Source organism: Brassica rapa, chromosome A05, assembly GCF_000309985.2.
Source record: "Brassica rapa cultivar Chiifu-401-42 chromosome A05, CAAS_Brap_v3.01, whole genome shotgun sequence".
Taxonomy (NCBI): Eukaryota; Viridiplantae; Streptophyta; class Magnoliopsida; order Brassicales; family Brassicaceae; genus Brassica; species Brassica rapa.
The window spans coordinates 23,873,655-23,899,678 of record NC_024799.2 but is presented as its reverse complement, the minus strand read 5'-3'; the positions used below and the strand labels follow the sequence as shown (position 1 = coordinate 23,899,678).

General features: G+C 35.0%; 5 protein-coding genes across 5 annotated transcripts; 3 read left to right on the top strand and 2 right to left on the bottom strand.

Annotated features, from left to right (window-relative positions):
• Positions 1-1,268: 1,268 nt before the first annotated feature.
• On the bottom strand, positions 1,269-9,858 carry LOC103870083. Its single transcript, XM_033291273.1, has one exon. It carries the CDS (start codon positions 6,519-6,521, stop codon positions 6,249-6,251), a length of 273 nt encoding a protein of 90 aa, XP_033147164.1. The 5' UTR covers positions 6,522-9,858; the 3' UTR covers positions 1,269-6,248.
• Positions 9,859-10,099: 241 nt separating this feature from the next.
• LOC103870082 (eukaryotic initiation factor 4A-1) lies at positions 10,100-12,462 on the bottom strand. The gene is made up of 4 exons (XM_009148185.3): positions 12,203-12,462; positions 11,703-11,772; positions 11,515-11,618; positions 10,100-11,438 (listed from the first exon to the last, which is right to left on the bottom strand). Exons 2-4 carry the CDS (start codon positions 11,768-11,770, stop codon positions 10,372-10,374), a joined length of 1,239 nt encoding a protein of 412 aa, XP_009146433.2. The 5' UTR covers positions 11,771-11,772; positions 12,203-12,462; the 3' UTR covers positions 10,100-10,371.
• Positions 12,463-13,301: 839 nt separating this feature from the next.
• LOC103870081 (dihydrolipoyllysine-residue acetyltransferase component 2 of pyruvate dehydrogenase complex, mitochondrial) lies at positions 13,302-17,282 on the top strand. The gene is made up of 19 exons (XM_009148184.3): positions 13,302-13,499; positions 13,894-13,987; positions 14,108-14,172; positions 14,259-14,335; positions 14,409-14,449; positions 14,604-14,659; positions 14,740-14,814; positions 14,902-14,994; positions 15,125-15,361; positions 15,439-15,511; positions 15,626-15,726; positions 15,805-15,890; positions 15,967-16,042; positions 16,127-16,194; positions 16,268-16,334; positions 16,415-16,510; positions 16,592-16,694; positions 16,777-16,872; positions 16,956-17,282. Exons 1-19 carry the CDS (start codon positions 13,461-13,463, stop codon positions 17,024-17,026), a joined length of 1,614 nt encoding a protein of 537 aa, XP_009146432.1. The 5' UTR covers positions 13,302-13,460; the 3' UTR covers positions 17,027-17,282.
• Positions 17,283-17,546: 264 nt separating this feature from the next.
• On the top strand, positions 17,547-20,129 carry LOC103870080. Its single transcript, XM_009148183.2, has 2 exons — positions 17,547-19,016; positions 19,431-20,129. The coding sequence occupies exons 1-2, from the start codon at positions 18,649-18,651 to the stop codon at positions 19,717-19,719; spliced, it is 657 nt and encodes a 218-aa protein (XP_009146431.1). The 5' UTR covers positions 17,547-18,648; the 3' UTR covers positions 19,720-20,129.
• Positions 20,130-21,224: 1,095 nt separating this feature from the next.
• On the top strand, positions 21,225-25,948 carry LOC103870079 (growth-regulating factor 5). Its single transcript, XM_009148182.3, has 4 exons — positions 21,225-24,134; positions 24,415-24,931; positions 25,025-25,473; positions 25,562-25,948. The coding sequence occupies exons 1-4, from the start codon at positions 23,936-23,938 to the stop codon at positions 25,567-25,569; spliced, it is 1,173 nt and encodes a 390-aa protein (XP_009146430.2). The 5' UTR covers positions 21,225-23,935; the 3' UTR covers positions 25,570-25,948.
• The last annotated feature ends 76 nt before the right edge of the window (positions 25,949-26,024 follow it).

The following is a 26,024-nucleotide window of genomic DNA, read 5'->3' as shown; positions in this document are numbered from 1 at the left end:
CTATTTAAGTGAGGTAAGAAAAACAGTAACTGAAACAAATTCTTCTAAAATTTAATCAGTCATCGAGAAAGCATTTTGATTAATGGGAAAATAGGCCTGAACAAGCGGGATCACAATATTATATTTTTTTGCTAAGAATGTGAATTTCATTAAGTGAATAATGAACAATTGATACAAGGTATAACTTGGATCTCATTCTGCTTATAAAGCTAAATCTAAATGTCCAGAAAAGTTTAAAAAACACTTAAGAACTGAATTAGCCTAACAGTTTCCAAAGGACAAAAGCTAGAGCAACGCTAACAAGAAATATTAGTTTCTCAATTACCATGATTAGTCCATTGTTTATTGTTAAGGGTAATGATCATAGACTAATTTCATTTATCTTATCAAACTTACTAACACATACAGTACTACATTCTTTGTATTCATTTTAGTCAAAAAGAAAAAAATTAATTATGAATAAAGCTTTTTTTTGTTTGAACAACTGATTATGAATAAAGCTTTTTTTTTTTGTTAAAGGGTTTAATTATGAATAATTTCAGATTATGAATAAAGCTACTGTAATAATATACAGTATATGTATACAACAGAGCATCACAGTTTTAAGTTTCATAGAACATACTACTTCTTATGCTTGATCAACAACCTAACAATACTAAACTGAAATGATTATATTTCAGGATAGAAATAAAAGCAATTTGTTTAGTCAAAAACTAATGGTAGTAGTAGTATACATGAATTTAATGCTTGTGACCGAAGCAATAGGCCCAAACATAAGATTCTTTTGATTTTGCCTTCGATGCCACATGCGACTAATAAAGAGCTTCCACACTTTTATTTCTGTTTATGATGAGCCATCAAAGGACACTAACTTTCTAAACATTTTGGCTTTTTGCTTCGAGAAAAAACATACTTTCTTTTTATTCCAACAAGATAAATTAAATTATCTCGGATCATGTCTTCTCCATACAGTATTATTAATTACTGTTACATACAAAAAAGTTCAAATGTTTCAACCTTGAAATTTCAAATTATGTTTTTTTCTTTTTCTTTGGGTGTATATATATATCTATGTTTAGAATCCTAGTGTTTGTGTTTCAAAAAAAAAAAAACCTAATGTTTATTATCGATTCTTTGCATATTATTAATCAGTAGTAGAAATATAGGTAATTAGTAGTATTAGATATGTAGGTAAAGTAACCATTAACTACATAAGTCTAGTAGATCTGAATATTAGCGTGGTAACCATTAACTATTTTTTTTTTGTGTTTCTATAACCATCTCAATAGTTCTTACAAATGAAACACGAGACCCCAGTTGTGTGTTTGTTGTGAACTAGAGAAGCACACGTCAGGATAACGAAACACTAAAATGACAATAAATTACCCGCATGGTTGTGGTTAAGTGGTAGGAGAAATCTGTGAATGTATAAAAATATTCTCCACGGTTTGAACCTTCTTCGAAATAAAATAACATCTATGTGGGAAATTGAATTTGAACTTCGGTCTATGCAATAACATAATAGTCAAATAACATATGATCCTATTATTTCTGTTATTAGCGTGGTAACCAATCCACTTTCTAATACTAAGTCTGTTTTTCTTGGATCTCATCTGAATATCTGATCCGCATATTGAATATTAAAAAACTGGTAATAAGTTCAATTTCTTTTGAAGTGAAATTTGGTTACCGTGTAAAGAAGTCAAAGCTCAACGGACTCGAGATTCTATCGGAAACTTCCCTTATTTTCATAATTTGACATATATATCTTCTTGGTGGTCCTGAAACTGACCTCTTAACATATTTCTCCCGATCCCATTCCCATCTTCTTGCTCCACTAATGGAACTCTTAACAAATACTAAACACGCATATTTTCGTTGGTGTTTGTTATAAACGATTCCAAAACGTGATTGCATATTTGCAGGCAATATAATAAGATGATTAATATTTAAATGTTATACCTGTTAAAAATCCTTAAGTTTGTGATGATAGGTTTCGCGCGCTAGCCGTAGAGCTTAAGTTCTGCAAAATCACAGACTCGAATTAATACCTTATAAATATAATAGAACATGAGTGCGGTATTTAATTAGATGCTGTATCTATCTACATTAGGTTTGATTGAACATCACTAAACCATCATATACGAGTTAATGAATAATTATGTATCAATGAATCTGCTTAGCTCGATTAATGGGTAGGTCCATTTATCTTTTATATATGTACACATGTATACATTATTGGAAAATATATTGTATAAGAAACATGAAAGTTCGTTGGACATAATATAAAAGCTTCGAGACAGACAAGAAGGAAGCTCTCGTCATATTTTCACCATAATTCGGTTCAACGTTCACTTTCATAGTTCCTATGGGGATACAGATTGCAACTACATGATTCTCTTTAGAATATCAAACGATCCTCACAACCTTATCCAAAATGATACATGCATGTCGAGAGCCTTATGGACGAACTAAATTCAAAATAAATGGTGGAAGCATGATTTAGTGGGAATTGGATCCTAATACATATGTGAGAAATTAGATATATAAGAGATGTTTCAGGAATAACTTAATCGTTGCACGCATATCGTGATCAAACGTATATAAAGGACTAAAGTTACTGAGATAGTAAATACTCCACGAGAGATCATGTTACATTTTTTTATCATGTTACATGTTCTGATACTATATACTGACTATAGCTGATTAAGGATGGATAGTAATTGTTGACCCAAATGCTCAAACCGTAAATTTTTCATCTTGGGCTGGTATTTTCTTATTCTGCGCTCCTAACATTTTCCCTGAAACCAAGGGAAAAAGCACATAAAACCAAAAGAAAAAAAGGTAATTCCAGGTACTATCCTCCAGTACACTGGACCGTTTATAGGCAATCAGTTTTGCCTTCCTTTTTTCATATATCACGTAGTGAAATACTCTTACATTGGTAAACGAATTTGTAAAAGTAGGAAAAAAATAGGAGGAATAATTAATTTTACTTAGAGTAGAGAAATTGCTAAAACAATGAAATAAATAAAATTGACTGATACGAATCCTTTTAGAGTAACGTTTCAGACCCCGTTTGAGTTTGGCATTAACCAAAACAAGAAACTAATTGATCAGTCAATTTTATGAAAATTCCACGGACTATATTCTAAAATATAAACATGATCTGTCCATTTCCATTCATTTATTCTAGCTGACATCGTCTAGCCTTCTGCCTATGCTTAATGCATGAATATAACTCTTGTCACTGAAGTAAATAAATATATTGTTATATGATAAATGACACTTATAGTTAGTTATAAACTTGTATGTAATGATGCAGTGACCCTCACTGTTTGTTAAATCATATTTACAAAATTAAATTTAATAGTGTGGAAAGTAATCTAATTGATGTGAAAAATGGACGGTCCGGAATCAAACTCGACTTCCTTCCAAATTAAGTGTCATGCACGATTTGACATACATATATGCCATCTATGTAAATATGAAATGTTTGTAGACTTTTTCATAAATTAGTTCCAAGCCTTCTACTAGTTTATTTTCTTTTATTGATCTTCGATGGAAATGAGGCCATAGGCAGGGCCGGCTCAGTGGGGATAAGCGGTGCGACCGTCCCGAGCCCAAGCATGTGTCCCCCCGTATGATAATAATAATTAAGGGGCCTAATTTTTTTATAAATCTATATTTTTATATATAAAAAAATTATAAATATAATAAATCAAAATAAAAAAGGTCTAGAATTATTTGATATGTATATAGTTTTATCTTCATTACAAATATATACAAAATATTACATATTAAATTTTATATATATTTTAAATATTATATGTATATAAATTTTAGAGGGTAAATATCTTTTTTTATCCTAGGGCCCTTAAGAATGTTGAACCGGCCCTGGCCATAAGGCTGAGGAATGCTCTGCAGCCTGCAAAACAGAAGAAAAAAAGGATAGTGATGCTGATGCATAATTTGAATTTTATTATTGGTAATTTTCTTTGTTTTTGTTCCGTTACTTACAAGGTTACAAGTATTATTAATTTAAACTGGTATATAGGGATAGGGTTTGCTTTTCTAATCAAAATAAAAAAGGAAAGAGTTGATAGATGCGTAAGTAAATAACTTCATTGTCCCAAAGCAACAACCATCCTATGTTGTAGGCATTAGGCCTAAAACCCCTCTAAACCCCACTGGCTTCTTTTTCTTCTTCCATTATCACTGTATCCATCATCCAATTCATCGTCATAATGAGTGAGAAAAACAAGAAAGTGGTATGTGATTATAATGGTGATGATACAAATAGTGAGGTAGATTTTGTTCAGCAAACAGGCCTATAGCTTTTTCTTTTCGTCAACTACAGGCCTATAGCTTCCAATCACGTTTCCTTTCATCCAGGTTTAATTTTTTTATATCTCTCGGAATATAAATATAGTAACTAAACCATTACTATGTCTGCATGTATATAATGATAAGCATACATGTGGATATGTAAGTGTGAAGGAAAGACTTCTCTGTTTAGTTTCTGCTAGCAAAACAAGATAATGTTTGGCTTTATAGTTGTTTTTTACTTTTCCAAGCAAATTGATTACTTGTAGTAGTAGACTAGTAGTGACTATTTTAGACTCTAACCCGTGGCCCACATATCTGCATGATTAGCGTTAAAAGGATGGCATTAGAGTGAATGTTTATCGGTTGGTCAGAGTAATAAATAGATGTGTATGTGTTCTACTTCTTAGGTTTACTTTTCTACTTGCAGAAAACAGAAAGAATCATGGAAAAATATGTTCTTCAATTCCATGTTTTCAAAAATAATTACTATCGGGCCTGCAGACAGAAGAAGTTCACATTATGCACATCATCACAGCCCTAGTAGGCCCACTTCAGGCTCAACAAGAGGAAATTATATAGAGGAGACTGAGAAAGGAAGAAAAGTAGGATCAAATCCACCAAGTTGTGAGAAGATGTGAGCTGCCATGTGAAGCAATCCAAGTCCCTACCATTTCTTCAACTCCTCACCTTTCTCCTCATTATGCTAATTACCGGCATGAGGGATTGAGATACCACTGTGCCACTTAATTAATCTCTTTAAATTCCTTAATTAGACGCAACTACAATATAATATATCCTTCATATGTCTCTCTTTTGAAATTGTTATAATCAGTATTGTGAACCTGTAGTAACTTTGTCTAGCTATTTTATACCATAAAAACTTGTTAGTCATTTTAAAATAACTAAAACATTAAACAACTTATCGTGTATGCCAATTTTAGATTCGTCGTACGAAGTAATAAACTGGAACCTAATAAACATGCAATCCCATTTTTTCCTAAAGCATAGTGTCAAGCTCAAACATTTTTCATAGTGAAGAGTGTTTTACTTGTGTGGTATGGAACACTTGTATGCTAAAAGAAGCTGAACTTTATGTAGCCCAATTAATTATTTGGTCTAACTCTATTCTACTTTGAAGCTTTCACAGGGTTTTCTAGTCAAGCCATATACAACGACTCCTACTTGTTGCTGTTCAATGTTGTTCTCACTTCTCTCCCGGTCATCTCCCTTGGAGTTTTTGAGCAAGACGTGTCTTCAGAAGTTTGCTTACAGGTTTGCTTCTCTGTGTTCAGAAAATCTCCCCAATCTTAAACTTCAGACCCTTCTTCTAATCTTAAGTTTCTCTTTGGCTCTCTATATAGTTCCCTGCATTGTACCAGCAAGGCTCCAGGAACCTGTTCTTCGACTGGTATAGAATCCTTGGGTGGATGGGAAATGGAGTCTATGCTTCCATAGTCATCTTCGCCCTCAACCTTGGCATATTCCATGTCCAATCTTTCTGTTATGAGCGGTATGAGTGGCACGAGCGCCTCAGCATCAAGTGAGACGACAACGACCACCACACATCATAGTTGATCCAGTAAGTGTTTTTTCTTCTTCTTCTTCATCTGATTTCCTCTTTATTGAGAAAGATGAATGATACGAAATAAAGAATCTTGTACTGTGAGAGTTTGTGTATACTAAAAGAAAATAGTTTCTTATAAATAGTTTTGGAATATATAAAGAACTGATTCATTCATTATCTGTCTCATTCAAAGACTATGTCTTCATATATGATATAAATGCAACAGAGAGTGAAAGAAAATTCAATTTTGTTTCATGTATTTGTTACAGGTATATAACATTAACATACACTCAGCAAGAAGAGATTCATATACTTTTATATATAAAGAGAAAGAAAGAGAGTGGAGAATCTATTTTCAAGAAATACCGATAATGTCTTTGAACCATTTAAAGCTTTTTCTAATGGATCCTTTCATCTTCTGTTCAACTGAGTAAACCTTATAGCCAGCAACTCTTCTCTTCCTCCTCGATTCCGGATCGCTGAAACTCCAGCTTCTTGATGCTCCACGATCCGCGTTTTGAACGCTTTTGCTTTTCTTTACCTTCATCTGGTAATCTTTTGTTTGATCGGTAGCTGGGAGGTTTCCAGATGCGGTTGATGCTGATGGTTCTTTGTAATAGTTATCCATAGAGGTGGGTTCGTGATTTGAGTTTTGGTCTTAACGAACAAGAGACTTCTGGTCTTTTACAAAGTTTATAAAAGGCGACTTTTACAAAGTTTTATAAGAGGAAATCATCGAAATGATTTTTTTCGATTTTCAAATAATCGAAGGCGATTTTTCTTGGTAATCAATTAACAACTTCATGCGGAGTTGGTCAAGGACCCACGTTTTCTTATCACCGTTAGAACAATTAAGTTATAAGACTTTACAAATAGAAAACAACTTTGGATACGTAACACTGGTGTGAAGCATTAGACTTTATGTTTTTTTTTTTTGCTTTGCTTGTCGTGGTTAGGTTTGTGTTGTGTGGGTGTGATGCTGTCCCAGCTATTTCCAATAAGCACGTGGACTTATCCAAAGCGGTAATTTCACACTGGAATTAACTGAATAAATTTCTCGATTTACTTAAATTTTAAATTAAATTCAATAAATTTTAATTTCGTGTTTTCTTAAAGGACCTATGCAGAACTTTCAGACCAATAAATCCAATTTGAAAATAATAAAGCTAGCAACCTGTGACGGTGGTGGATTTGATTATATCAAACTTAATAATGGACATCAGCCAGAGAAAACAACTATATATTTTGATGTAATCTGAGGCATTGGGGCAAACATATGCTAAGACGTAAGCTCATCATGCTTTAAAACTTAAGGGCCTCATTTAAATCCGTAAATGATGAAATTGGTGTAGAAACAACTTGTTGACTGATATAGCGGAAGCTACGATAACACAATGAATCCTATTTAGTCTGAGAATACCTAGGATCAAAGTCTTCTTGATTCGTTGAGAACTCTCGAGTTCTATCCGTAACAAGAAAAAAAAGGGTTTCAAACCTCTCTTTTATAAAATATTAATATCAGTCATCCCAATACAAACTTAAGCCTAAACGGTTATATATAAGAAAACATAGAAACCCTAAAACATTAGAGATAAATATCTTAATAATAAATAAACTCTAAATAAAACACTAAATAAATAAGATATTTATTCTAAATATCTTCTCTCCATCATTCTCTCCGGGTTAGAAAGATTCGTCCTCGAATCTTAACCGTGGTCTTCAAATCCAAAACGCTGTCCATGACACAAATGTTTATCTTTTTCCTTGGCCTTCCATCGATAATAACCATCAAACAAAATAATATAATTCTTTTGCACCATCAATTTAATCTTCAAATTCATCGGAGCAAAACACATCACAAAGAACTGAAATTTTGTCTTCATGTGTTCTTTATGATAAGGAGACAAAAGCTCCACTATCTCCATGCTTCTCACGGACATCTCTTCTTTAATAAGATTGAAGTGGCTGACCTCGTGGACATCTTCTATCACCATCATGATTTGACTTTGATCTCTCTCGATAATTGATTGTTGATGAAGCTTACGTTATCTTCGTTGTAGATATCATAAACTGGATCACCAATAATCTCAATGTAAACAATTTGTTCATTTTCCACGAACAAATTCTCCATGATTCCAGAATCGAGTTTTGATTAAGAAACCAAAATACCTGGCTCTGATACCACCTGATGTAGCGGAAGCTACGATAACACAATGAATCCTATTTAGTCTGAGAATACCTAGGATCAAAGTCTTCTTGATTCGTTGAGAACTCTCGAGTTCTATCCGTAACAAGGAAATAAAGGGTTTCAAACCTCTCTTTTATAAAATATATTAATATCAGTCATCCCAATACAAACTTAAGCCTAAACGGTTATATATAAGAAAACATAGAAACCCTAAAACATTAGAGATAAATATCTTAATAATAAATAAACTCTAAATAAAATACTAAATAAATAAGATATTTATTCTAAATATCTTCTCTCCATCATTCTCTCCGGGTTAGAAAGATTCGTCCTCGAATCTTAACCGTGGTCTTCAAATCCAAAACGCTGTCCATGACACAAATGTTTATCTTTTTCCTTGGCCTTCCATCGATAATAACCATCAAACAAAATAATATAATTCTTTTGCACCATCAATTTAATCTTCAAATTCATCGGAGCAAAACACATCACAAAGAACTGAAATTTTGTCTTCATGTGTTCTTTATGATAAGGAGACAAAAACTCCACTATCTCCATGCTTCTCACGGACATCTCTTCTTTAATAAGATTGAAGTGGCTGACCTCGTGGACATCTTCTATCACCATCATGATTTGACTTTGATCCACGAACGCATCTCTCGATAATTGATTGTTGATGAAGCTTACGTTATCTTCGTTGTAGATATCATAAACTGGATCACCAATAATCTCAATGTAAACAATTTGTTCATTTTCCACGAACAAATTCTCCAAGATTCCAGAATCGAGTTTTGATTAAGAAACCAAAACACCTGGCTCTGATACCACCTGATGTAGCGGAAGCTACGATAACACAATGAATCCTATTTAGTCTGAGAATACCTAGGATCAAAGTCTTCTTGATTCGTTGAGAACTCTCGAGTTCTATCCGTAACAAGGAAATAAAGGGTTTCAAACCTCTCTTTTATAAAATATATTAATATCAGTCATCCCAATACAAACTTAAGCCTAAACGGTTATATATAAGAAAACATAGAAACCCTAAAACATTAGAGATAAATATCTTAATAATAAATAAACTCTAAATAAAACACTAAATAAATAAGATATTTATTCTAAATATCTTCTCTCCATCATTCTCTCCGGGTTAGAAAGATTCGTCCTCGAATCTTAACCGTGGTCTTCAAATCCAAAACGCTGTCCATGACACAAATGTTTATCTTTTTCCTTGGCCTTCCATCGATAATAACCATCAAACAAAATAATATAATTCTTTTGCACCATCAATTTAATCTTCAAATTCATCGGAGCAAAACACATCACAAAGAACTGAAATTTTGTCTTCATGTGTTCTTTATGATAAGGAGACAAAAGCTCCACTATCTCCATGCTTCTCACGGACATCTCTTCTTTAATAAGATTGAAGTGGCTGACCTCGTGGACATCTTCTATCACCATCATGATTTGACTTTGATCCACGAACGCATCTCTCGATAATTGATTGTTGATGAAGCTTACGTTATCTTCGTTGTAGATATCATAAACTGGATCACCAATAATCTCAATGTAAACAATTTGTTCATTTTCCACGAACAAATTCTCCATGATTCTAGAATCGAGTTTTGATTAAGAAACCAAAACACCTGGTTCTGATACCACCTGATGTAGCGGAAGCTACGATAACACAATGAATCCTATTTAGTCTGAGAATACCTAGGATCAAAGTCTTCTTGATTCGTTGAGAACTCTCGAGTTCTATCCGTAACAAAGAAATAAAGGGTTTCAAACCTCTCTTTTATAAAATATATTAATATCAGTCATCCCAATACAAACTTAAGCCTAAACGGTTATATATAAAAAAACATAGAAACCCTAAAACATTAGAGATAAATATCTTAATAATAAATAAACTCTAAATAAAACACTAAATAAATAAGATATTTATTCTAAATATCTTCTCTCCATCATTCACTTCTCATTAAAGTTCGTGTAATCCTTACTACTTCTGCACCGAGATATGAAAAAGTTTAAAACCAAAACTTTCACGACAAGATTTGATACAAAAGAAGATAAGAAAAGACAGCAAACCAGAAACAAATACTCCATATGATTTTAAAAATAAGAGAGATATGTTCTTAGAGAAACACACAAGAGAAAATGTAAACAAACCGCTTATGGAAAGAGAGAGATGATGATGAGATCAAAATCAGATCAAAGAGGTGTGCGTGCCTTAACAAACAAGTAAAAAACCTTTCTTCTCCGGTAGACAATACCAAACTTTTTCTCCCCTTCACAGCAGATCAGCAACGTTCGAAGGCAGCTCCTCAACAACCACGTTGTAAAACTTCTGAATATCAAACAGCATCCTCTCATCATCCTTGGTCACAAAGTTGATCGCCACTCCTTTCCTCCCAAACCTCCCACTTCTTCCAATACGGTGAAGGTAGTTCTCAGGCTGAGTCGGCAGATCGTAGTTGATCACCAGAGACACCTGCTGAACATCGATACCACGAGCCAAGAGATCAGTCGTGATCAACACACGAGATGAGCCAGACCTGAACTCTCTCATGATAATGTCTCTAGTGTTCTGGTCCATGTCTCCGTGAGTCGCAGAGACTGTATGGTCACGCCCCCTCATTTTATCAGTGAGCCAGTCCACCTTCCGCCTAGTGTTGACAAAGATGACGCTCTGAGTGATGGCTAGCGTCTCGTAGAGGTCGCAGAGCGTCTCGAGCTTCCAGTCCTCCTTCTCAACGTTGACGTAAAACTGCTTGATACCTTCTAAAGTAAGCTCATCGCGCTTGACCAAGATCCTCACCGGCTTGCTCATGAACTTCCTCGTGATCTCAAGAGCCTCCGGCGGCATGGTGGCAGAGAACACTCCCACCTGGATCTTCGGCGGGAGGAGCTGGAAGATGTCGTAGATCTGGTCCTTGAACCCGCGGGAGAGCATCTCGTCGGCCTCATCAAGGACAAACATCTTGATGTGGTCGGCGCGGAGGGACTGGCGCTTCAGCATGTCGAACACGCGCCCCGGGGTGCCGACGACGACGTGGACGCCCGCCTGGAGGATGCGCTGGTCCTCGCGGACGCTGGTCCCGCCGACGCAGGCGTGGACCTTGACGCCGAGGTAGTCGCCGAGGGCCCTCATGACCTTTTCGATCTGCTGGGCGAGCTCTCTGGTGGGGGCGAGGACGAGGGCCTGGCACTGGACGAGGGAGTAGTCTAGCTGCTGGAGGACGCCGGAGCAGAAAGTGGCGGTTTTGCCGGTACCGGACTGAGCCTGCTGGATCACGTCGAGGCCTTTGCAGAAGGGAACGATTCCTCTTTGCTGGATAGCAGAAGGCTTCTCGAAACCTATTACATAAAAGCACACTCGTGAGGTGAAGCTTGTAAACGAGAGAAGAAACTTTCTTTAGGTTTGTACACGTACCGTAAGCGTAGATACCCCTGAGGAGATTCTCTTGGAGACCCATGGCGTCAAAGCTGTCGTGGGATTCATCGTAAGAGGTGAAGAACTCATCCTGTCCTTCAAGACTGTTAACCATACAAACACAATTTAGCAACTAACATGTGGGAAAGAGCAAAAAGTAAAGAGTGAAAAGGAAGAAGAGGACTGACACTTCGTTCAACTTCTGGTCGAACTGACGTGCATCAAACTGAGTGCCTTCTGGTGCGGATCCTGCCATGACTACATAACACAGAACAAACAACAAGTTAGACATAAACAGGAACCAAATTAAACAACAAGAGAGGAGATTTAAAAAGACAATCTTTAAGGTCTAAACAACATCAAACACAAACAAAAAAAACATCAGAGCTTAAAGTTCGGATCTTTTTCCACAAAAAAAACATGGGTCTTCTAAACCAATCGTAGTGGTTTCAAAATCTAACAAAACTAAATCAACCTAAGCTGGGTGTAGATCCTAAAATAAAGTTAGATTCGTAGTTGGGCTAAACTCATTGGTAAAGATCTAAAAGCATCGGCAGAAAAGTATACAGCTTTTTTTATATATAAATCGAATAAATTTCGAAACTTTGGAACCATGTCCATCGAGAGAAACCCGAATCAGAAGCCGATAAACAGAATCACAGGGGAACGAGAAAAAAGAGATGCAAACCTGGAGAGAGAGAGAGAGAGATTTGGTAGTAGTAGAGTGATGTTTTTGGTTTAACTTAGGGAGGCTGAATCTCCCAAACTCGGATCTAACCGGCTAAGGTGGCGGTTAGAGACAAAGAGCGAAGATTGAGAGAGGCTTTGAGATGAGAGTGAACGAATCGTAAAGAGGCAGAGAGCAAAACGCGTTACTATCTTTTATAAACTGCCTTTTTCTTCTTCTTTTTTTTCTTTTTTTTAATACATGAGTCGTGTTAGGGTTCCCTTTCTCTATAGGAAAACTTCTCGTATTCTCTTTTGGAGTTCCGGTTTTACCCCTACTTAGCCTTCTTAATTACCCTCTCGGTTTCGGACAAGGATTTCCCAAAGACCAGTGTTCATGTCTTGATTCGAGTTTAACAAACTGTAATAAGAAAAAGAGAATTGTTATTTAGTGGAAAATTAAGAACAGACACATTTTTAATTATTCTTTTTACCTCGAAAGAAAATTATTTTCTTCTTTACCAACCAAAGCTTTATATCTCCTGTCAACTTTTTGATTGCTTTGTGACGTCTGTAGTGTAGCAAAGCAGCTTTCGAGTTACAAAGACAATTTATAATCAGGTAATGGTTAGAAAGTGAACAAAGTATTATTATCTATGCTAACACATTTATCTCTCTATGTTTGCTTTTAATCTCTAATCAGGTACTGGTTCCAGCGAATTAATCCAAGGTATATTATTACAAGTCATGTTAAGAATCATTGGGTGATTGATCATTATATTAAAAAGAAAAAAAAAGAGAGAGACGAAGTTTGGGTAATGTTACATATGAACTTAGAGGGTGATGTAGAAATCAAAGAAATATAATTGCAAATTTGCAATGGTTGTTTTAAACTAGTTCCTTGTTCATAATAACCAAGACTCAAACTTATTCTACCTTTAAATAAAAAAGAGATGCAGCAGCATGCATACAGTAAGAAAAAAAAATCATCATTTAGTAACCTAAAAAGTTTATAAGAAACTTATGAATGAACGAAATTGCAAATAAATTCTAAAAACCCATTTACTTTGAATGGGCCTACAAGGCCCACTATAGGAGTTGATGTTGTCGGCCATAGTTTTGACTGATCCATGCCGTTGATTACATGCCCCCACAAACGCACGCTGCCTTTTGGTGAAGCGAAAAAGCTCTCATAGAATAACACAGAGAGAAGTCGCAAAAACAAAAAAACAAAAACAAAAATCAGAGAAATATCAATCTCGATCTCTTTGCATAAAACAATGGTTTACGCATCCCGCATCATCAGCCATTCCAAGAAGGTTTATGTTCATCTAGTTTCATTTTCTACTTTTGATCGACTTTAAAACCTTCGATGATCATGTTTCGTGATCTTATGAAACTGTCTGAGCTGATTCTGAATTATCGAATTTTCTGCTTCCGGGTGTTTGATTGAGTTTCTGGGTTTTTGTCCTAATCCAATTGATTGTTCGTTTCATTTGCCCATTGTTGATTTGAGTCATTTGCTTTTGGTGAAAAATTTGTATGTTTGTTTAAAGTTGGTAGCTTTTGGTTTTATGATCTGCAATTTTGGTATTTACTGCGTGTTTCTGTCGGGGGGATGAATAGCTATAGAAAGTCTCCTACTTTTAAAGCAGTGTATTCAAATAATATCTGTTAAACAGCACTTGATGATGGGTTGTGTTATTTTGACAGCTGAAACATGTTTCCACTTTACTACGACGTGAGCATGCTGTGGCAGTCCGCGGTTTCTCCAACACTACCCAGCCCTCTCTCACTGGAAGAGAAGGTAAGTGGGTAGATGAATGAATGTATCTTTAAAAATGATCATGAAACTGATAATTGAAAATTTATTATGTTTAAGTGCATCCTTGTTGCTTGCTTTAGTATTTTCTGTTTTGGTCTTCAGATATGCTCAAGACTCGCCTGAATTATTCCCCGGCAGAGAGGATTTCGAAATGTAGTGCCAGCAATGTAAGCTCTTGCTCTTCACTTTCCTTTCCTTTCGTATCTATGTCATTAAATCATTTCTAATAAGCATAATCCTCTCTGTTATATAGGTGCCAATTCCTAGTGGTATTTCAGCTATGCGCACAAAACCAATGACAGGACCAACCTTTTTTAGAGAATATATAAGGTAGTAGTTGCTCCTCTAAATCCATTTCCCAAAGGGTCTGCCTTAACTATAAGCTTCATTTGTTGTGTTTCAGCTCCCAGATGCGATCAGTAAGAGGATTTTCATCCAGCTCAGGTACATAGTTCTTCATCCTCATTTCATTTCTTACTCTTGTAGCTTCCAGCGTGCTCTTACGTACATCTTCTTTGAACACCATAATAATTTGGTTCATTATGTGTTACTGTGTTACATGGTTCATTTTACCAAGAACTTATAAAATATGTTACAGATCTTCCTCCTCATCAAGAGATCGGAATGCCTTCTCTCTCCCCAACAATGACTGAGGCATGGACTTCCGACTACTAACTAACTTGTTCACTGTTAATTATTTTATCTGTATACTAAATCTATCTTTCCAAATTCAGGGTAACATTGCCAGGTGGCTGAAGAAAGAAGGTGATAAAGTTGCTCCTGGTGAAGTGCTTTGTGAAGTTGAAACTGTAATCTTAATTTCGATTAAACCTCCTCTTCTTTGTTTTTACTATCATGCCAAGAATATAACACCAATCTCAAGCTATATCTTTTAGGACAAAGCAACCGTCGAAATGGAATGCATGGAAGAAGGTTATCTCGCCAAGATAGTGAAGGAGGAAGGAGCAAAAGAAATTCAAGTTGGTGAGGTATGAGAGTTTCTGGCTTTTGATAACTGGGGGTTGAATATTACTGAATGATGCATTAGAATTGGCAGACATCTTTATCTTATTTGTATGATAATAATATTAATCGGTCATGTGTCTTTTGTCTGCGTAGGTGATTGCTATCACAGTTGAAGAAGAAGAAGATATTCAAAAGTTCAAAGATTACACCCCCTCATCTGGTACTCCTCCCGCTCCTGAAGAAAAACCAGCTCCTTCCCCACCAAAGGAAGAGAAGGTCGAGAAGCCAGCCAGTGCACCTGAAGCCAAGACATCCAAGCCAAGCTCGGCTCCTTCAGAAGATCGTATTTTTGCTAGTCCTCTTGCCAAAAAGTTGGCTGAAGATAGTAATGTTAGTGTCCACCAAAAAAAAATCTACTAAAGCTCCTATGGTTAATCTCCATCCTCTTAAATTATCTCCTACTTTAGGTACCTCTCTCAAGCATCAAAGGCACAGGTCCTGAAGGACGAATAGTGAAGGCTGATGTCGAAGAGTTCTTAGGTAACATATCACCTTGCCTCTTCTCGCTCCTTTACATTTTCCTCCGGGTCTTTCTTGTCTATATTAACAGCATTTACACAATTATTGGTCCTAATACATCTTCTTATGGCACAGCTTCACGCGGTAAAGAAACTACTGCCAAGCCTTCCAAGCCCACCGATTCGAAGGTTCCAGCTTTGGACTACGTTGATATCCCTCACACTCAGATCCGAAAGGCAAATACCTATACAACCTTATATCTTGATTGTTTGTGTAGTATCTAGATTACTTCAACCTTATAGCTTTCTGAACAGGTCACAGCCTCACGTTTGGCATTCTCAAAGCAAACTATTCCCCACTACTACTTGACCGTGGACACATGTGTTGACAAACTGATGGGGTGAGTATTACATATCAGATGATGTATTTTGATTCGATCAATGATGCTAGACACAGCTATTTTTATATATATGCAGCCTTAGGAGCCAATTGAATTCATTTCAAGAGGCGTCCGGCGGGAAACGGATATCAGTTAACGACCTTGTTATTAAGGTACATTTGTACTTCAGTTTCTGAAAGCATAGCTCCGTCTCTGTTCCTCCATTGTGAAATATTTTTCTTATTCAAAAATTGCAGGCTGCTGCATTGGCTCTAAGGAAAGTTCCTCAGTGTAATAGTTCATGGACTGACGAATACATCCGCCAGTAAGTGTTTTTGCTGCTTCAGAGGTTCATGACAGCTTCGCAAATTATCTAATTTATTTGTCTGTATGTACAGATTTAGCAATGTGAACATCAACGTGGCAGTACAAACAGAAAATGGTCTTTACGTTCCTGTTGTCAAGGTGAAGGAGCACTCAATACCGTTATTACACCTTTCTCGGTAGAAACTTAAAAACTCAATTGATCAAATTGCTTAATACAGGACGCGGACAAGAAAGGGCTGTCTAAAATTGGAGAAGAGGTTAGATTCTTGGCTCAAAAAGCTAAAGAAAACAGCTTGAAGCCTGAAGATTATGAGGTTAGATTAGATCTCAGTCTCTGCACACTAGTATTTGCTTCTCCTAAAGCAAATCAGCTTAAGTTTTTTTTTTATTGACAGGGAGGAACATTCACAGTCTCCAACTTGGGAGGACCTTTTGGCATTAAACAGTTCTGCGCAGTCATCAATCCACCTCAAGCCGCTATTCTAGCAATCGGATCAGGTAAAGCCCTACACATTCACTCCATCCATTGAAGTTTCTTCCCCTTGATTGATTGTATTGTCGTGTCTGAATCTCAAAACAGCTGAAAAGAGAGTTGTTGCTGGTAGCGGCCCTGACCAGTTTAACGTGGCTTCGTACATGTCTGTAACACTTAGCTGTGATCACCGCGTAATAGATGGTACGTATTCACCTCCATTCCTATGCTATTACCATCATCATTAAATGGAAAAGATTTAATAGTAAGTCTTCGTCCTTGTGCAGGTGCGATTGGAGCTGAATGGTTGAAAGCATTCAAGGGTTACATCGAGACCCCAGAATCTATGTTGCTCTAAAGTCCACGCACAGAGAGATACACGCATCAAAGTTAAGCTCATATGAGTCGAGACATTAAATTTATCTGGTTCAACAGTTTCTACCAGATTTGTTTGCCCTTTCCCCTGGGCATGCTTTTTCACAGTTGCTTGTTTTTTTGCCATTCATTACACTGAGTTGACAGGTTTTTTTTGTCGCAAAATAAAATCAGGAATCCAACAATCTTACTGTTGTTAACTGGGTGTTTGGCTTCATCATGGGTTGGCAACTTGGCATTATTAATTGTTAAATCGTAATTACAGATGAGTGTTTGATCCAAAAATAAATAAATAGAGAATAGTGTTTCTTCCTACGAATTGATATTTTAAGTTACAAAAACGGTAGAAGCACAATAGCTTATTGGTTAAGGTTTAAAGGTTTTTATATCCAGTTTGGGATTTGAATTCTAAACTATGTAATTTATTGCATATTACAGAAAATCCAGTTTTTAAATCCTGTAGAAAACGGTTTATTAAACAATTATGCAGATTACAGAAGAAAGATTTACAAGATATTTTTAACATGGTGCGAATAAATTTGGTTGTCGAATTGTCTATATAATTCTTTTCATATCATAATTGTAAGATCATAATAAATTAGTGTAAAAAAAAAAGTTACAAAAGCTAAATCTCTTTGGCAATATAAAAAGCTGATACTTGATGAGCTAATAGAAGACAAAAATACAGATACAGTGGTCTTGCATAGTTGCACAAGCCGAGCAACGTCAGCATATAGTTGTAAGTTGTGTAACTAAACAAAAGAAACATAAATTAAAATCACATCATCATCCCTTTTTCATGCAAGGAATTTTTTTTTTTTTTTTGCATGCAAGGGTTTATGATATCGTGACAAACCCATATTTTACATTTTTTTCGTTTGCCGCTAACAGCATCATTTTGATCAATATATGTACAGTATATCAATGGAACTTCTTTTATATATGTGAATGGAACTTGATATTTGGGTTTGACTATTAAAACGAGTACTCAACCGTTCCATCACCCTTGGTATATAGGATTTTCATTATTTTATACAAACTTGAGTTACGTGTTTGACAAAAACTGCGTTAACATTCCACTGTTTTAACTTTGACGGCTATTCCACTTTTTGTTTGTAACATGGTTTGCTACGCAGTGCTGTACTTTAACAAGTACCTCTGATCTCCAATGTACCAAATCCAATCTATTACCAAAGCTTCATCATCGTAACGTATCATTACAGACATATAACAATTCGAAAGTAAATAAGGCCGTTGACAACAAAAAACATACACATCCAAAGTCAAATTTGATGTTGTACAATTTGTATTCCAACCTAGAAGTTTGTTTACAAACACGCAAGAAACAAAAATATCAAACGAGGTTTTCTTCTCTAATGTCAATATCATTGACTCGATCAAAAGAAATGCCAACTAAAATATTTCTTTAATCCCGTGATCAACAAACAAAATACTTTCAAATAAAGACCAGAACTTTCTACCTCCCTTCCTAATAACACAACTTACATTTTTTCCCTTTATAATCTCGATGAAAAGAGAAGTTACATATAAAACTATACAACAAGACTAAAACACTCTTATCAGATATCTATTTAGCTTTGAATCATGGAAGTTAACGGTGGAGAAGATCAATACGAAGAAGCATCAGAGTGGTTTGTAAAGTATTTAAATCGTCAAGGTGATTGGTTAGAAAAGACCAGAGGAAATCTAATGGTTGCAGCGACAGTTATAGCTGGTATGAGTTTTCAAGTTATGGTTAGTCCTCCTGGTGGTGTATGGCAGAGTGATATTTGTTCTTCCGGTGATCAAACCGGTGGTACCGTACCGGTTTGTACGGCAAAAGCGGGAACTTCGGTATTGGAGCACGAGAGTTCGAAACGTGGACTCTATCTTGGAATGGTTATTAGCAGTACAGTTTCGTTTTCTGCCTCCATGAGCCTCATTCTACTTGTCATCAGTGGATTACGACTCAGGTATTACAGTATTACTAGTTAGACGAATTATATACGCCACAGATCATTTGTAGATTATTTGGCCTTTTTATAAAAAATGCGACAGTGTTCTAAGTCTCAAGAAAATGATATTCAAACGTGAGATTTTTTATTATTTTGATTTTACAAAGGATAATCTTAGATTGTTGACTATGATTTAAATATAATATATGATTGTATTAGTCCAATAGTTGACTTAGATTAATCCAACAAATCAGTCTAATTCGTTAAATCGACTTAATTTCTTTTGACTCATCACTATTTGATTGGACAGAAGGATTACGAGTCTATGACAATTCAATTTCAATGTTTATTTGGAAATTCCGAGAAATTGAGTGAAGTGTTTGAATTAAAGATAAAAATACGATTAAGAATCTGATGATGTTTGTTATATAGGAACCGGATGATAATGGCGATCCTAGTGACATTTATGGTACTAGCGGTTCTTTGCATATCGGCGGCGTTTTTCTTCGCTGTCGCATTGGTTCAGTATGAAGATGATAAAATCATCTATATACTAATGGTTTATGTGGGATTCTGGATCGTGTTTCCTGTTATAATACTTGTAAGCCAACTAGTTCGGTTTTTAGGTTGGCTTATTTGTTTCATATGTTGTTGTTGTTGTCCACGTCGACGACGGTCCCCTCGACGGCTGTTGCCAGTGACTCCATCTCCTGCCCATTGACGCAGAAGACGAACATGTGGCTCAAACCCACATATGAAATGAGCTATGGTGTTACTAGTGCAATCACTAGAATAAAAGTCTCCCGTTCATATTCACTATTATAATAAGGTTGATCACTTGATCGTATGTGGTTTGTATTGTTAAATTACTATTATATTCTTTTGATTAATAATTTTCTGTGCGAAGAATAAAAGCATCTTGTAATAAGTCTAGTTGAATTTTAAAATAATGTTTTGTTAACGAATATATTATTTTACCTCTGCAACGTAAAACTGTTTTGCAAATGGATATAATCGTCTTAACTCCAAGAAACAAAATGATAATTCTGGTTAAATAAGAAAGCAAACACGAATGAAAATGAAAACAACTTTATGGACATTCTTTGACTATTAAGAAGGGTTTATAAAAAACGATAAGCATTCCATTATGAGAGATATTGGCTCCGAATGCTAACTGCGGTTTGAGCGGTGTAGGACAAACGGTTTAATTACGGTGCAGTTTTAACAGTTATAAAAATGTATAGATATATGGTATATGTAGATATTTTTGTTACTGTTAACTGCAGTACGGGACGGGGCGGTTCGTAACATTCGAAGCCATAAATTATATCCAGAACAAAATAATATAGATTTTAATATACAGTTCTAGTTAGGCATGAGCACGGATTGATATTCGGGTTTTTGGAAGTATTTGTGATTTGCTTCATATGTCACAGATATCTAATTTTTCGATTTGTTTTGCTTCAGAAAATACAGATATTAGGAAAAATGGATATTCAGAAAATAAATAGATATTTACAAATACTTACAATATTTTGATTAATACAAACAATTTTGAAAATTTGATACAAATTTGTTTTATAAAATACTTTTCTATATGACAAAAAAAATATGATATATTAAAAATATTAAAAGAAATAGTGAAATTTTATATTTTAGAAATTTTAAACTTAGTTAACAATTATAATAAAATAAAACTTATGAAAAAAAGTTATAATTGTCATAAGTTTTTTTTCTTTTTATGTAATATTTTAATATAAGCAATAATGTGAATATAATTTGTCAAATCATATGTTAGAATAATAATTATATAAATTTTCCAAAATAGCACTAAATCAATTTTTTGTTCTCAAACTAGCACTCAAGGCCTAAAGTCACAAAAATAACACTCAAGGGGTGGGGTTTAGGGTTTAGAGTTTAGGGTTTAGGGTTTAGAGTTTAGGTTTTAGGGTTTAGAGTTGAGAAGTGAGGTTTTGGGGATAAGATTTCAAATTTTAAAAAATAAAAAAAATTTAAATTTTTCAAAAGACAAAATGCTATTTTGGTCATTTTAGTTTTTGAGTGCTATTTTTGTAATATAAACTTAGAAAGATGCTATTTTGGAGATTTGCCAAATTTATAATCAAGATATATATATATTTATATATTGTCGGATCGGAACGGATATCCACTTTTGATTCGATTTTAACAGATATTAATTTTTAATATTTGTATTGATTCAAAAGTTTACGGATATCCAATATTTTGAATCAAATGAAAATAAATAATGAATCAAATTAAATTTTACGGATAAAAAGTTATCTAGCTACGTTGTAAATCCCTACTTGTATCTACGTCGTAAACGCTGATATTTATGTGATTGGATAGATCAAAAGCACGCTATCCCACTTTATAATTAAGGGAAAATAAAAAACTTGTAAAAACCCTAGAGGCCTAGAGAGAAAGTAAGGATATAGTTTTTAGTTTTACACATTTTTTTTTATCAACATTTTTTTACTGATTACATGTCAATATATATCATGAAACTGAAAAAAGAAATGGGTAAAAGTGAGTCAAAGGGAGAGAAGGAGGTAGGTCTCCCTCACCCACCCCTCATCTCCTATATATATTCGACATCTATAAGACTATAACTCTCCATTTTCAGTTTTAGTTTTTTTTTTTAAATCTAACAAAATCAAGGTGAGAAGGGAAAAAAGTATGATGATGATGCATATGAATAACTAAAATGGAAACTTATGCTCTGAAATGGAAATATCCCCAAGTCCAAAGGTTTTTCAACCTTCTTCATTAACCTTATTCACATCATGATCGTCACTTTGACCAACCCGGACAGATCTAGCTACGTGTTTAGCGCTCTATATGTTTAGGTACCATTGCATCTTTCATAATATAACAACACATATTTCTTGAAATGTGTTTATTGTGATAGTTAATTGGTTACCTGCCTAATGACACTAAATACAAAAACTTGCAGAATCACAGAATATATCTAACAATTAACTAGACCAATTCAGAAAACTAACTTCGAAAAGAAAATTCACTTTATCATTCAAAATTCTGTTGTAAACATATATATATTTATCCTTACAAGTTCAGTTTTACAAATCTTTTTATATTCTGTTTATAGTTCTACTAATCAGAGCAATTTCTTAGTCCAACTTTGTTTATTTTGTCATTCAGTCGAAGAATTAGAATCTTCACAAATGTTTAGAAAAAACCTTTTGAGAAACATGCATATATTTTAGTTTCTGCATGTGTGAACTATGTATGTGTATACTTATTGTATGTATGTGAGTATGCATAGAATGGTAGATTGTAGGTGTGTAAGACGAAAGATCTAGGGGGCTTCAAAAAAAGGAGAGAAAAGGACAGAGCATGTGAAAAGAGACAGAGAAACAAACAGAGTAGTGAACAGTCTTACTCTTTTTTTTTTCCTGCAACTTAATGACCCCAACCCTCTCTGAAGTATTTCTGATTCTTCACATGCCTTCCTCTCCTTTCTTATTCCTATTCTATAAAACTAATGCCTGGAAAATATTTAATAAAAACGACAAAATATTTAACATTTTGAAAAAAGGACAAAAGTACTTTCACTTCACTTGCAACCAAACAAACCTAGTCCCCTTCTTTATCCAATGGTCTCTTGACTGCTCTCTATATCTCAGCTAAATACCCCTTTCTTTCTTTCTTATTTACCATGATGACACCTTATCAAACAAGACCACATATTTCTACATATATCACCATGTAAAAACTAATAAAACTTTGACAAAAAATGAATTGTCAAATTATTAAATTTACCTTGTTTCTTTTAGAGTCAGCAAAGCGTGAATATTTCATATTTAATTTTTAAAAGTTTGATTCTCTCTTTACCGAGTCAGAGATTTGTGCAGTAATACTCGTCAATTCTTTTTTTCAACACATCTATCAGTTGTTTTTATCTATCTGATTTTCATCTGCCTTAGTCAGTAATATCAGGGTTCAATAAATGTAAATAATTGTTTTTAAAAGGAGTTCAGTAATAAAGAGGAAATGGCACACATTTTTAGGCCATCAAGTATTGGGATACAGCTGAAATTTTAAAAGAGCATCTGTTCAAAGGAAGAAAAAAAAGATTCCCAAATATACAAATTTATTTATGATAACTTAAAATAAAAAAAAGGTTAATATTGAAGACTATTGAGAAAAATTAAGGGAGAAAGGAAAGAGTAGTCAGAGAGACAGGAGCATCAAGTGCTGCAGAAGAAGCAACAGGAACACTGGGCCTGAGTCTCTTCAGATTTGCCAGTCTTTATAGGACCACACTCTTCTTCCCCTCCTTACATTTTTATCTATCTATCTATTTTAACATTAACAATATTGGATATTTTAATGTTGTTTTGATTTTACACTACATGGCAAAACCCCTTAAAAGCTCTTGTCCTCATCTGACATTTTTCTTGACATCTATCTCCATTAGATTTTCTTTTATGAATGTTTTGTGATTTAACTCTTTGATTTAACTATCAACCATACAAAATCATGATTTCTTTTTATTAATATTTTTCTCCCAAAATATCTTATATTTCTCTAATTTGTTTCATAGTAATAGAGTGTGACTAATTGTATAGTAATCTTTGTTCTATAGTTGACTACAAAAAAATATTAGTATCTATAAAAGAGGGCATGGCCTCGTTAAAAGGTAGAGGCTAGCTAGTGTTCATGCAAATTGCATCTGAGGAATATATGTTTAGAGAGAGAGAGAGCAAAAGAGAGATAAATATCAAACAAGAGGGAAAGAGTGACAGAGAGAGTGTTGGTCTTCTTTGTCTGTCTCTGTCTTAAACTCAGGAACCCTAGATTTTCTCTGAAGCTATCAAGAAAGCTCTTATTTTCTTCTTTTATCCTCTTTTGATTTTCTACATAAACCCTTTGAGGAAAGCTAGAGAATAAGAAAGATGATGAGTCTAAGTGGAAATGGTGGGAGAACAATAGAGAGGCCTCCATTTACACCAACACAATGGCAAGAACTGGAGAATCAAGCCCTAATTTACAAGTACATGGTCTCAGGAGTTCCTGTCCCACCTGAGCTCATCTTCTCCATTAGAAGAAGCTTGGACTCTTCCTTGGTCTCTAGACTCCTCCCTCACCAATCCAGTAAGCCCTAAACTTATTTTTTTAATTTTCTATTTTGTTTAAATTTCTTGGTTTCTTTTTATTTGGCATAAAGTTTTAATCTTTTGTTGATTCTCATGCCTCTAGAAGTTTGCAGCTTTTGTGTGTTTGAGTGTTTGTCTTAACTTTTTCTCCTAAGACCACTTTCACAAACTCAGTGTTAGCATTCTTCTAATTATTATGGATAATTTAACTAAGGTCTTAAAACTAGGGTTTTACAGCAAACATCATGATTAATATTAGGGTCTTGGTTCATTGGCAGTTGGGTGGGGATGCTATCAGATGGGGTTTGGTAGAAAACCAGATCCAGAACCAGGAAGGTGCAGAAGAACAGATGGTAAGAAATGGAGATGCTCAAGAGAAGCATACCCAGATTCAAAGTACTGTGAAAAACACATGCACAGAGGAAGGAACCGTGCCAGAAAATCTATTGATCAGAATCAGACAACTGCTCCTTTAACATCACCATCTCTCTCTTTCCCCAACAACAACAACCCAAGCCCTACCTTGTCTTCTTCCTCCTCTACTTATTCAGCTTCTTCTTCATCTCCTTCCATTGATGCTTACAGTAATATCAATAGGCTTGGTGTTGGTAATAGTAACAGTAGAGGTTACTTCAACAACCATTCCCTTGACTATCCTTATCCTTTGTCCTCACCTAAACAGCAACAACAACAACAGACTCTTCATCATGCTTCTGCTTTGTCTCTTCACCAAAACGCATCTACTGCTTCTCAGTTCAATGCCTTAGCTTCTGCAACTGACCATAAAGACTTCAGGTTCTGTGTCTCACATTATTCCATTTCCCTTGTTTTATGATTACCTTTTTGTTAATTCTTGAAAATAACTTTTTGTATTAATTATTATTTCAGATACTTTCAAGGGATTGGGGAGAGAGTTGGAGTTGGAGCTGGGGAGAGGACTTTTTTTCCAGAAGCTTCTAGAAGCTTTCAAGATTCTCCATACCATCACCAACAACCGTTAGCTACAGTAATGAATGACCCGTTCCACTCTGGTACTGATCATAAGGTTGATCATCAGCATCACACATACTCATCCGTATCATCATCATCTCAGCATGATCAAGATCATCATCGACAACAACAGCAGCAATGTTTTGTTATGGGCGCTGACATGTTCAACAAACCCACAAGAACTGTCTTCGCAAACTCATCTAGACAAGATCATCAAGAAGAGGAGGAGAAAGATTCATCAGAAACAAAGAAGTCTCTACATCATTTCTTTGGTGAGGACTGGGCACAGAACAAAAACAGTTCAGATTCTTGGCTTGACCTTTCTTCCCATTCAAGACTGGACACTGGTAATCTATAACCTAATCTATGCTAATAGCTGGATAGATAATAACAGTTCTAATGTACTGACAGTTTTTTAAATATAATTTCTCTCAGGTAGTTGATTGAGACCATGTAGCATCAATGATGGGTCTCTGCACCAACACACACACACACACAAGTTTGAAATGTTGAAGGGTCACACTTCACATCTATTTCTGTGAAACATTGAGAGACAAACACTCTGTTTGCAGAAACCTACTATGTATCTCCATGTGTGTGTTGGGTCCAACAAGACAAGTGATCCGACGCTTATATATATATTATCTCTGTGTGTTTTCCTCTCTTTGTTTTTTTTTTCTCTAGCTACTGTTGTCTTCCAAGCTATCTTTCTTTATCTCTCACTCTAATTTAGCTGACAGAAACACAAAAGTGAACATGACTTTTGTGAGGGGTTATATTTGATTTGTGTTTCTTAGGATGCAAGCATATTTAGTTTTTTTTTATAACATCATTGCAAAGGCCAGTCAAACCAAACATCATTTGTGACCTACGTATAACTAGATTTTGTCGTTTATTG